Genomic DNA, 13231 nt, shown 5'->3' on the forward strand with positions numbered 1-13231 from the left:
TGGCTCCAGCACTGAAGGGTGAAAATGTGGTCTGGGTCAGCTCCCTCTCTGTAGGATGCTCTAACAGTGGGAGCTGGAAGATGTTGATGAAAGATGGCTTTTTAATATTACCAGTTAGAAAAGCTGGAGCTGACATATATAAAACTGTACTCTGTCTCTTCAGTTGAGTAAGACCCATGTTTTCCTTCCATCTTATGTTCTAGAAGAGCATGGAAAAATTGTAAGAGGATTACCATGCAGCCTTTATCTGAGAGTGGAAATTTCTATACATGATTTCACTCTGTTATCATTCTTATTGAAAATTTTATCTGGCATAACCTGTAAAGCACAAGTGGTTTGCCACATGGATACATAAAATAGGCAAATGCTTTATTTTTTGATAAATTGGCATATAAAAGTCATTGGTGTTACTGTTAAAATTAATTTTCAGTCAGAAAAGTCTTATAAAATATAATAGAACAACTTTATTCTTTGCTACCCTATGTTTTACAGTTACTAAATGTTCTTTAAAATTATTTTGTCCATTTAGAATTCATTTGAAATGTCTTCTGATCTGAGAATCTATTTCTGGCAGTTGCGTTCCATATTACTCTCCCTTTGCTGAACTGTTCTTAGGCTTATGTACTGTGTTACATAGTTTAGTACTTAATTGCTCCCTAATTACTTTATAAATACTAATTTTATTAACTAATTTAGTTTAAACTTTTGAGTGTAAAGACCATGCCTTATTCTTTTTGAATTCACCAAAGAGACATATGTATCAGAAGATGTGCTATAAGTACTTGATTTTTTTATTCATTTTACCCTCCCGTGTGTTATATCTGATAGTCGGTATTTTCTAATTTTTAAAACTTTTGAATAAAGTCAGGTGGGGTGGCTTCCGCCTGGTAGTCCTAGCACGTTGGGTGGTGAAGGAAGGAGAATTTGAGGTCAGGAGTTCAAGACCAGCCTGACCAAAAGTGAGACCCTCTCTCTGCTAAAAATGGAAAAAGCTGGGTACAGTGTTACATGTCTGTAGTCCTAGCTTATTGGGGAGGCTGAGGCAGGAGGTTCATTTGAGCCCAGGAGTTTGAGGTTGCAGTGAGCTATGATGATGCCACTGCACTCTAGCCCAGAGTGACAGATCAAGATTCTGTCTCAAAAACAGAACAAAAACCAAAACTCAAATAATATGGGTAGTTCTGTCTCAAAAACTTATAAAGAGAATTTGAAAATAAATTTAAAAGCCAAACTTTAATAACTCTTCCTATGACGACATTTTACTATCCCATAACACACTTTTCTTACAGTTATCTTTGGGGAAGTGAAATTTCTACTGGCTTGGATATAAAAGCGGTTCTTGTGTGTTGGCCTTACGTGATACAACACTGAGCATGCGGTATACAGCGTTGCCAAGTCTTGACCTTAAAAGTGCTCAGTTGGGCATGGTAAACCTAAAACCTGCTTGAAGATACGCCACAGGTGTGGTACCAGCATGCAAAATAAATGAAGGCCCTCCAAACACTGTTGGGTCAGTTACAACTTAGAATTTTTTAAACAAGCTGAAACTTATAGAAGAGATTGTTTAATTTCTTCTCTCCATTTTTACTCATACATGAGATTTGGAGGTTTTCTCCTAGTTATCTAGGGTTTCTTTTATTCTTAAATACTTTCTTCATCATATCCAAGCACACAGAGTAGTGTCTAGCTAGGTTCAGTTCAACACCCTTTTGTTCAGCTGCTGTTACATGGCAAGCCTTGTGTTGGGTGCCGTATATGTCTGTTCTCAAAGAGCTTACTCTGTGCCTCCATCAGGTAAATCCTGCCCCTTTTCACCCATAAGACTGACGTTTCACGATGGCTGAGGAAATATTATATATATCATCATATTCTCAAAGTTTAGCAGAATGTCTGCTCAATAGATGCTCAATAAATGCTATTAAATGAATGCATGCAGAGGATTCTTGTAGTGTTGTATGTTGGCAGATGTGGGAATGTTGGCCTTTAATAACAATTGTTGCATGTCTTATGTAAAGTCCTTTCCTTACGACACACAGATGGTTCATGCTGTTGCTGCTAAGTCCATTGCTCTGTGTAGAGTCCTCTATGTTTGGAAGGTCCCTTGCTGTTGGTGGCCCCAACTCTGGCAGACTGTCTTGATATTCATCTGCTCTCTTTCCTTTTCTTCATGGGCATATAGCTAGACAATCTCCCTTCCAGTTAGTTAAGACCGTGTGATAGATTCTGGCCAGTGGAATATGAGCAGTAATGATGTGTGTCATCTTCTAAACCTGACCCACACAATTTCCCATGTGCTATCCTCTCCTCCCTCCTCTATCAGGTGGATTTTGACACCAGTGATTGAAGATAGCAGAGCCTTTTTAGCTTGAGTCCCTGAGCAGAGCTGCTATTCCTCTGTGTCTTCTGCTCATTGGACGTCATGTGAGCAAGAAAATAAAATGTCTAATGTGTGAAACTACTAAGATTCCAAGGTTTATCTGTTGTAAAAGCTAGCATTACCTTAACCAATACAGATTTTTATTGCCTTCCCAGTGGAGACCTTTTCTCAGGTGCTTACTGATTTTCACTAGGATGATTTTTCAGAAGTGTATTTTTAATCACAGTATTTGAGAATTCCGCTGAACTAATGAAAATTCATGCTTTGGTCTGCATATCGGAAAGATTTGCCAGAGCCGATTTTTGTGTATCAGTGCCAAAGAGATATTTATGTTTTGTTTAGTGAGCATAAGTCAATGGCAGAAACAAGAAAAACCAAATAGTGCTAGTTCCCCAATACTGAGTCAGTTCTCCCTCCTCCCAGCCGTTATGATGTGATTTCCCCAAGCCAAACATTTGACAAAGAGCAGCTGTTGAATGAGAAGAAAGGATTTTTTTTTGGCCCATACATGTTATTTATTACAATAGAGCATTCTTGTGTGCCAGAAATGAACGATTTTGAAATGCATATTGTAGAATCAGACACCAGTATTGAACATTGTAAGGTAAAGAGTTATTTGGGGCATATGTGTTGGTAATATATATATGATATGTCAGCTCTTTAGGGAAAGAGTGGGGACGAGGGTAGTAAAAATATCCATTTTTAAATTGGTAGACTGTTGGGCAAGTTTGGTATTATCAATAAAACTACTCAAAGTGGATGGTTACATTTACTGTGGAATACTCTAATAATTGTTTGTAAGGACATACAGCAGTATTTAAGCACTTAAGTTATGACCTTAGACAACTTGAATTCAAATTGTGTTCCACTGCTCAGCTGTCTTTGTGACCTTGGAGAAAACACCCTCATCGGCTCAGCGCCTGTGGCTCAACTGGCTAAGGCGCCAGCCACACACACCTAAGGTGGCAGGTTCGAATCCAGCCCGGACCTGTCAAACAACAATGACAGCTGCAACCAAAAAATAGCCGGGCATTGTGGCGGGCGCCTGTGGTCCCAGCTACTTGGGAGGCTAAGGCAGGAGACTTGCTTGAGCCCAGGAGTTGGAGGTTGCTGTGAGCTGTGAAGCCACGGCACTCTATCCAGGGGGACAGCTTGAGGCTCTGTCTCCAAAAACCAAACAAACAAAAAAAGAAAGCACCCTCATCCCCTTGTACCTTCACATTTTTTAAATAATTAAAAAAAATTACCATGCCTATTAATGGGGAAGAATAGATGAAATAATCTATGTAAAACACTTAGCAATTCCTCCTAGTGTAAGCTGCTACAATAATATTATTAATGAAAAAAATGTAATGTTAATCATAATTATTTTTAGTGATTCCGGATTATTCAAATGTACAATATCCCCAAGTAGTTGAGGTCTTGGCAGTAGGCCAAGAACTAATCCTGAAGGATTCCAGTACGGTAAGGTAGGACTAAGAAGCCATGTTTACGTGACCTTTATGGTCTCTGAAAATCATTCATTGCCAGTTCATATATTTATTAAGCACCTATTATGTGAGCTGGTGTTGAATTGCCACTGAAGATACATCAGTAGTTACACCTTCAAGTAGCCAAGGAAATGTAAACACATACTGCAAGGAGAGTCCATGTGTGCCCATGTTATTATCATCAGTCAGGAGTAAAATCTTTTATTTTTATTGTGTGATTTAGTTATCTCATAACTTAGTTATCTCATAGGTTCAGAAATTGATAACTGTAGCATAAATACACTTACCTATGCCACTAAATAAATTCGTTTATTTTATCACCTTGCGAATAATCACCTACTACTCTTTCACAGTTCTTTAATAAAAAGTAAAGATGAGGCTGGATGTGGTAGCTCATGCCTATAGTTCTAGCACTCTGAAGCAGAAGGATCTTTTGAGACCAGGAGTTCAAGATCAGCCTGGGCAATAGCAAGGCCCCATCTCTCCAAAAATTAAAAAATTAGCTGGGCATGGTAGCCTATACCTATAGTCCCAGCTACTGGGGAAGGTGAGGCAGGAGGATGGCTTGAGTCCAGGAGTTTAAGGTTGCAGTGAACTATGACTACACCACTGCACTCCAACCCAAGTGACAGAGCATGATCCTGTCTCAAAAAAAAAAAAAAAAAAAGTAAAGTAGAAGCATTTTGTTTTCCTAGTTCATGATATATTTTGTCCCCTGAATTTTACAGGAAAGCTGTTTTAGGTAGCACAATTCCTAAGACTTCTATAATCTTGTCTTCTAAATATGGAAAAGGGTAGAGGTTTTTATGTGTCTAGGTTGCTTTTTCATTATGTTTAAACTGTAGTAAAAACATTGGCAAATAAGTTTATTATAAAGTTGCATATTCAAGATTAAGAACAAGAATCCCAAGGCCACAACTATCTTCTATACACAGGTTATGTTACTAACCCAATTTCTTTTTAAAGACTGCTTAGTTTTATTGGTTTCTTTTCTAAGAATTGGGATGAATTTAATTGGTTCTTCCATTTAAATTATATTTTGATAAAAGTTATTTTAGGGAAATCAATTTTAATCCTTTCTTGGGAATTATTTTATCATAAAGGCAGAGTGGCTTCCATACTTTTTAGTACCAGAATTTTTCTTTTTAAGCTGTGTGCTTTACTATTTTTTCCTGCAGTTAATGCACTGAGTTGCTTTAAAGAATATAGTTCCCAATTATCTAACCAGTCTCAAAAAGCAATAAGGAAGCTAGAAATCTAACTGTAGAGAATATTTCACAACTGACACCTAATACCAGCCAACAAATTCTAAGAATAGTTTAAAAGTATCATGACTTAAGTCATCCTGCTTGAAAATGCTTTAATTATCTTAGAACACTCAAGAGTTTTAGAACATGCTGAGAATTTTGACAGAACAAAAAGGGGACAAATTCTATTGGAAAATTTTGTGTGTGTCCAAGACTTCACACTTAAGAGAATAATTGCTAGAATTATATTTAATCTTGAATCATAACAAAAAATATATTTTAATGTTTTGATCACATATATACATAGGCCCATCTTTGGCCCTGGGCAAGGAGTGAATGGAAGTTATTCTTTAATGAATACAGAGTTGTGTTTGGGGATCATAAAAAAGTTTTAGAGATGGATGCTTGTGATGGTTGCACAACATTGCGAGTGTACTCAATGCCAATGAACTGTACATTTAAAAATGGCTCAGTGGTAAATTGTTATGTATGTTTTACCACAGAAAATACATTAATAAATAATTCACATTTCAAAAAAGAGTAACCCAAAGTGCTGGCCAGTCAAGCCCTCCTGCTTTCCCTCCTCCCAGGAGTGACACACGCAGCCATCTGGGCCGCATGCATCTCTTACCTCAGTGCTGCTGTTCCCCCCGAGCTGAGGACGTCTGCACAGGGCATCCTGCAGGGCCTTCACCTGGGTTTGGGGAGAGGCTGCGGAGCCATGATCGGAGGCGTGTTAGTCAATTATTTTGGTAAGAATGGCTTTCTCTTTTTTCCTTTGATGAAAACATGATTGATTTTTCAGCAACATCTCAATAGCCAGCAAATTATTTCTGAAGATTGCTAGAAGCTAAACTCCATTATTCATATTCTCTTTCTCAATTTTATGGTGGTCGTGATTATAAGGCGAGGTGCTTCAGTGGTTAAGCTGCCAAGAGCCAGTTAGTGCACTTTCCTCTGACAAACAGCCTAATGAGATGCTACACAGATACTTCAAAGCTCCAGACAAATGAAAAAGCACATGTGCTTTTAGTGTAAAGTAAGGTCCTCTAAACTTGCTGATAATAATGCCAAAAGAAAGAAAATTCGTCATTGTTATTCTATCAGGAGATTCTGAACCTGAGGAATCTATATACTGGCTTTGGAAATGTCACTGCATTTATAATGACGTTTGTCTGCCTTGTCAGATTTCCCTTACTGGAAGTTTGGGGCCTGGAGTGGAAATGAGATTATTCTGCTCCAAGGATATTAACTGAGCAGTCACCTATTTATGGTGGGCCCAGGGATGAGTGAATTTATAGAACTATTTGAGGTGTACCATTTCAACTACAAATTAACGGAGCTGTTTGTTAATAGTTGAGTAAATGGTCTTTATGAAGGAGAGCACTGTTGTAGGTGAAAGGCATTCAGAGACAGTCTTTTATAAATACAGTTTTTGTAACTGATCAATAACAGAGCCAATACGAGCACCTGGGTCTCCTGATATCTACCCAGTCCTGTATTTTTTCCCATTATATGGAGATAATGGCCAGCCACTTTTCTCTGGTTCAGCCCAACTGTGCATTCTCTGCCTTAAACTTTAGAATGGTGATAATCTGGGCGAGGGCTATCTGCATTTCCTGGAATTGCCCAATGGAGAGCTCTGCCTGTTTCCACAGGGGCTGCTGCAACCTTCCGAGGAATTGGCATGGCCTGCCTGGTGATCCTGCTGCTCTTTGCCCTGATCCAGTGGCTGGCAGTGCCAGATGAGGAAGAAGGTGATCATCTTGTTCTTTCTTGATGGGGAAGTTTACACATGCCCATTAGAAACCCAGAAGTGGTTACAAAGTGTACAACGGGCTCACTTGTCTAGGTTTTCTGAGTGGCATCTGATGAATTCATGTGTACCTTTGTTAGAAAGAAGCCATCTATTATATTGAAAAGAATCACATAGCTCGGGGTTTTCTTGTTTTTTATTTCTTTATGGTACAAGGTACTAGGGAAGTATTTGGTTTTAAATTTCCCTGGTATTCTAAAGGTATTTCAAATTTTAGTCAGAATACAAGGCTATATAGTAATTTTACCATTAGAGATAGGGAGTGGTATTCATCTGTATGCTTTTGCTTTAATTCTGAAAAGAAAAAAGTCTGAGCCTGAAAGTTGACATTTTCCCTGAACCAGGCCATGGCCTTTATTAAAATTGTTATACAAAAAGGAACGTGTATCAAACACAACATGTAGATGAGAACAAGTTGACTCAACCTTTTAATGAAAAAGGCCAAGCAGTACAATGAAAATATTCTTTGTTAGCTCTTGGGTCCCAGAACAGGGCTTGTCTTCTTTGGGTGCCCATGTCCTTTGAGGAGCTTTGGCCTCAGTTATCTGAAGTGTTTCTGTTAAGAGAAAAACCAGCTTGTTACAGAAACCTCAGAGACAGATTTTAATCTCAATGAGTTACTCAGAAAAAAAGATCAGTATTTGTTTTTCTCATTTTTGTGCTTTTATAATCCTAACTGGATCTTCTCCCTTAGCCATCCTCAACCCCAAACTTCTGTAAAAGGCCAATAAAAATAGCTCTCATGTGGCTTTTTTGTATTGATGTTTATCTCTATAATGGTAGTCCTGTAACGAGGCTTAAGGCAACACTCACTGTAACGTATGCCCCACAGATGTTATATCTCAGTTAAATGAAAAATAGATTTCCTAAGTAAATATAAGCTAATTTCTATTACGTTCTATAAGGAGACCCTGAAAGATAAACATCTTGTTCATTTATTTGGTACTTGCACCAAGAAGTCCTTGATAAACAATGATTTATTAATACTGCCAAACACACTAGCATGGATTTATGGGAGTTTTGGTTTATTATTTTTCTACCTTTGTTTAAATATATAGAAAACTCTGAAAATGACTTAAATATTATTTTCTCTCCAGACAAGACAATGTTGGCAGAAAGGATTCCTGTTCCCTCTAGTCCGGTTCCCATAGCAACCATCGACTTGGTGCAGCAGCAGACAGAAGATGTCATGCCCCGCATCGAGCCCAGACTTCCACCCAAGAAAACCAAGCACCAGGAAGAACAGGAAGATGTGAACAAACCAGCCTGGGGGGTCAGCTCTTCTCCTTGGGTCAACTTTGTCTACGCTCTCTACCAAATCAAAGAGATGATGCAACTAACAAGAGAAAACCGTGCTTCCGAGATCCAGCCTTTGCAGGTAGAGTTCCTCTGCTGGGTCAGCAACACTGCCTGTCACTGAAGACACCTTCACTGGGATCATCATTTGTTTTAATTACTCATTTGTCAATCAACAAGATTTATTGAGAGTCTTATGGGGGAGAGAGACATGTAAACAAATAGTCTCAGTACTCTGTGGAAAATATAGACATATACAAGGTCCCACAGAGGGAAAATTCTGCCTTACAGAGTCGAAAGAGATAAATAAATCCCTTCTGATCTTATATATTTCTTTAAAATTTCAATGTTGAGGCTCGGCGCCTATAGCTCAACCGGCTAAGGCGCCAGCCACGTACACCTAAGGTGGCAGGTTCGAATCCCCGGGCCCGCCAGACAACAATGACGGCTGCAAGCAAAAAATAGCCGGGCGTTGTGGCGGGCACCTGTGGTCCCAGCTACTTGGGAGGCGGAGGCAGGAGACTCGCTTGAGCCCAGGAGTTGGAGATTGCTGTGAGCTGTAATGCCACCGCACTCTACCCAGGGGGACAGCTTGAGGCTCTGTCTCAAAAAAAAAAAAAAAAAAAAAAAAATTTCAATGTTGATAGGATACCAGTTGCAATGAGAATATGTGGTTCTTGCCTTTAGGGACTATGTTCATTAATCTCTGTAATTCCAAAATTCCGGTGGAGGAGTTATATATAATAGAACCACAATAAATGTTTGTTTAATTAATTAATAACCTAAACTATTGGGTGGGTCTTATAGGACACCTAACTCAGTGGAAATATGGTTATATAGGTGGCCTTACCCAAAAAATAAAAAGTGTGATTTTCCTTGTCCCTAGAGGAGTGGTCTCTCCTAAGTAAAGTCAAATCATACTGATAAAACAGTATAGATGATTATATAATTAATGCTTTATCCTGACTTTGGAAAATGAGTCTGACTTCTATGAATACTTCTGTCAAACTAATAAATCCAGCTCCTCGCTTTTTTATTAATCACTCCCTTCTACTTGATAAATCCTGTCAGCTCCATATCTAGAATAGCTTGAGAGTACACGTGAAAAAAAATTAAGAGGGAAGACTTAAAAATAAAGAGTAACCTCAGTGTAGTGGCTTATACCTTAATCCCAAAACTTTGGAAGGCCAAGACAGGAGGATTACCTGAACCCAAAAGTTTGAGACCAGCCTGGGCAACATAGTGAAACCCTGTCTCTACAACAAATAAAAACAAAAAATTAGCCAGGTATAGCGGCATACACCTATAGTCCTAGCTAGTGGGGAGGCTTGAGGAGGGAGAATTGCTTGAGCTCCGAAGTTCAAGGTTGCAGTGAGCTATGGTCACTCTACTGCACTCCAGTCTGGGCCACAGAATGAGACCCCCATTTCTTTAAAAATAAAATTATTCGAGTGATTCTCCTTCTAGAAAATTTTAACTACTTTAATCAAATTTATCTTGAAGTTGTAAGCTAACATAAAGTCTTTGTATAATTTTAACTAAATCTGGTTCTTCACTGATAACCACACACATGCAGGTCCATTGCATGATCCTGTTTCTTAATTTATCAGGATAATAAATTCACACAAACCCTGTACTCAGTCAAGAACTAGACATTAGGGTGGGAGGAATACTTAGAGGATTTTAATACCTTGGAGCAGGAGAGAGGATGATTGCTGCTTGAGTAGCAATGTTTTCAAAACTTTGTGCTCATCCTCATTTTCACAGAAGCCATTTAAACTTAAGCAGCATTAAACATTTTTTCAGGTATATTAAGATTAATAAAAATGATCAGGTAGTTATTCCAAAGATGACATTATTCTAAGTTTTTTCTTTCATATTTTAGAATCAGTCACTGAAATAATACTTTCTTTTTGGCACTCAGCTATTGGAAGTGATAGGTACAAAACTTGAAGGAAATGTCATTTAAAAACAAAACATGGGGTGGTGCCTGTGGTTCAAAGGAGTAGGGTACTGGCCCCATATACCAGAGGTGGTGGGTTCAAACCTGGCCCTGGCCAAAAAAACCCATGATTCCTGACTTATAAAATCAATATGGCAGTCTATAGAAATTGCTGCTGGGGCTTGGCACCCATAGCTCAGTGAGTAGGGAGCCAGCCACATTACACCCAGGCTGGCGGGTTTGAGCCTGGCCTGGGCCTGTTAAACAGCAATGACAACTGCAACCAAAAAATAGCCTGGCGTTGTGGCAGATGCCTTTAGTCCCAGCTGCTTGGGAGGCTGAGGCAAGAGAATTGCTTAAGCCCAAGGTTGCTGTAAGCTGTGGTATTTGAAAAAAACCAAAAAGAAAAAGAAATTGCTAGTGGAAGTGTGCTAGCATGAGTATGTATACTCATAGTTATTTACAACTAGTGACATAAGTTCACGTTTATGTTCCTTTTTTTATATGGATTAAATTTCAGCAGATTTTGAAATCCCAAATAGACTCTTAATTATAGGAAATTCTTTGCCTGGCTCTGCCTCCAAGGCCAAGAATCCCTTATTTCCTTGCTATCAGACAAAGTGTCTTCTGACTCTTGAATCCTGCTGCGTGAGCAAGGATCCCAAGTTTGTTGTTCTCTGGTGCTTGCCATGTGGCTGGGGTGCTCAGTAAATGTTTGCTGATGTAAATTGTTTGCCGAGTAGTAACAGGCATTTTGGCAGTGATGTTTTTTTTTATCTACAAGACAAGTCTGCTTATAGTGTTTGTGTTTTTCATGCGGCTCTGGCAGTTGCACATAGGAAAGGAGATGAAAGGTAAGACATTCTATCCTTATTCCTCTGTCATTTGGTCCCTGAATGGGCACTTGAGGATAATCTCCCCATGTTTTCTGTATCTTCCTTGAAAACATATGCAAAAATTTGGATTGAATTGCTATCACTGACTGGGGGGCATCTCCTTTTTCTTCCCTCCAGGAGACCAGTGAGAATCGGGAAGATTCTCCAGCTGGTAGGGTCCAGCCTGTCCCATGTGAGTCTCAATCTGACACATCTACAAACCAGCCATCCCCTGACGCTGCAGCATCTCAGACACAGACTGGCCCCGCTCATCCCATGGACCTGCGTGCCGAGGAAAATGAGGAACGGCAGGCTCAGCCGGCTGAGGGAGGACACTGAGGGCATCCTGCTCATCTCACACCCTGCATGGAACTGGGCTCCTCTGTCAGGACACAGGGCCAGGCCCCCAGCAAGGATACACTTCCCATGGGAGGAGCACAGCACCGCATACGCTTCCCAATACCTAAGCTCATTAACACAGAAACACACACATAGGAGCTACAGTACATATTGGCAGGAAAAGGTAAACGTCCATAATCCCATTGGAACTACAGCAGGGAAATGGAGTTCAGTGAGGACTTTTGGTTGGGTAGGTTAAGGACAACAGGACTTCTCTGCCAGTGCAGTGAGAGTTGAAACCAGCAGTTACACTAAGTAAGTAGAGGGTCTGAAGGTGTTTCAAGGTGAATGTTGTTCTAATTTCCCTCTTCTGATTATTTATTCTGATTATTTGGTTCTTAATGCAAACTAGGAAGAAATAATACATCTATAATTTTGTTTTTCTTGAGAACCATTTAAAAAATTACAAGACATATTTAAGAAGCAACAACATAAAAATTAGTAGCATATGCTTTTTATTTAAAAGTAAAATGTTTCATCAGAAACTTTGCATATCTCTAGCAAATATATTTTTATATGTGTATGGTATATACTGAAGAGAGTCAATTCTTTGAGCAACAAAAGCTGTTGTTGACTACTGCAAGCTAAACTGAGCTTTAAAATGCCTTTTGTTTTAAATGGGCTTTGAGAAATACCAGAAATGAGGGAATATATCAAATAAACTGACCAACTCAGTATCCTATGGCTTGATAGAAAAGAGTTTACTAAATGTATCGATACTGTAAATAGCCTCGACTGCTGTTTACTATTTTATAGTGATCTGGGCTCTCATCAGCTGATGGAATAAAACAAAAACATCACTGAATTCCTAAGAGTTCCTTTAATTAAGCAGTACTATTTACAAATAACAGTATAAGATTTAAGTGCCTGGGGGAGGGGTATAATTTTTAACACTTACACATGGGTTAGTTTTGTTTTCATTTTGGTAAGGAAAAGGTGGTAAATAGGAAACCAGGAATGGAAAGGAGGGCAATAAGGAGAAACTACTTTCCATCAACTAAAGAAAGAAATCTCAGTATATTCTTTCCCATGAAGACATAGTCAGACACAGTCGGACACTGGACAGTTCAGATGTGGGTATGCACCTGTAAATATCACCACTGTAGTCAGAACAATGGCCGGGTGCACCCCACATAAAGCTTGCTGCTGAACACAAAAGTGGAGGTTCCTAAGAAGCTGGGGGTCTGGGGGGTGGCTGTGGAAAAGGGAACATGGCTTTAGCTGAATGAAGGTGAGTTCCATGTGTGTATTGTGAATAATAGCGGAAAGAGTAGAGTTAGAAAGAGCGACTCACCTTCCCCTCGCCCTGATCAGGCAGGATCAGTTGTAAACTGAGGGCTTCTCCATGAGCCCACGTTCCACCCGATACTGCATCTGGGAGAAGAAATTCTGTGCTTGGGTATCTAGCTTCACCACAAACATAGCTTAAAAATAAATAACTGAAAGAAATGGAATTAAGCAAATAGTTATTTTTTGCACTTGAACTGAAAAGTACTGTACTGTAAGTTATCATGACTCATTTCAAGTGACCTTTAAAATCAGATGTATTTATTATGCTTGTGTAATTATAGAAATAAAGAAATGGGTGACAGGCTGAACCTCACCTATGAATGTACAGTATGTGGATTTGTGAAAATGACTGTAGGAAGTCAAAAACTTATACTGTGTCTTGTGTTTACAGTTCTGATTTATTCCTTTGAAAAGCCTGCTGTTTTGGAAGTGCACAGTTGACATGTTGAAATAAAAATAAATACCATTTTTAAATATTTCTTAAATGGTAAAGATGTGA

At 39.1% G+C, this 13231-nt stretch overlaps 1 protein-coding gene across 1 annotated transcript in view; it reads left to right on the forward strand.

The window, feature by feature from the left end:
• MFSD6 (major facilitator superfamily domain containing 6) overlaps window positions 1–13206 on the forward strand; it is a 48398-nt gene extending 35192 nt beyond the window's left edge. The window contains exons 3-6 of the mRNA XM_003801821.2: window positions 5705–5866; window positions 6773–6871; window positions 8028–8308; window positions 11182–13206. Coding sequence (XP_003801869.1) covers window positions 5705–5866; window positions 6773–6871; window positions 8028–8308; window positions 11182–11382 — 743 coding nt within the window. The 3' untranslated portion in view covers window positions 11383–13206. The remainder of the gene's footprint in view (window positions 1–5704; window positions 5867–6772; window positions 6872–8027; window positions 8309–11181) is intronic.
• Window positions 13207–13231: the final 25 nt, after the last annotated feature.

Source organism: Otolemur garnettii, unplaced genomic scaffold, assembly GCF_000181295.1.
Source record: "Otolemur garnettii isolate 467f Iridium unplaced genomic scaffold, OtoGar3 scaffold00222, whole genome shotgun sequence".
In the NCBI taxonomy this organism is placed as follows: domain Eukaryota; kingdom Metazoa; phylum Chordata; class Mammalia; order Primates; family Galagidae; genus Otolemur; species Otolemur garnettii.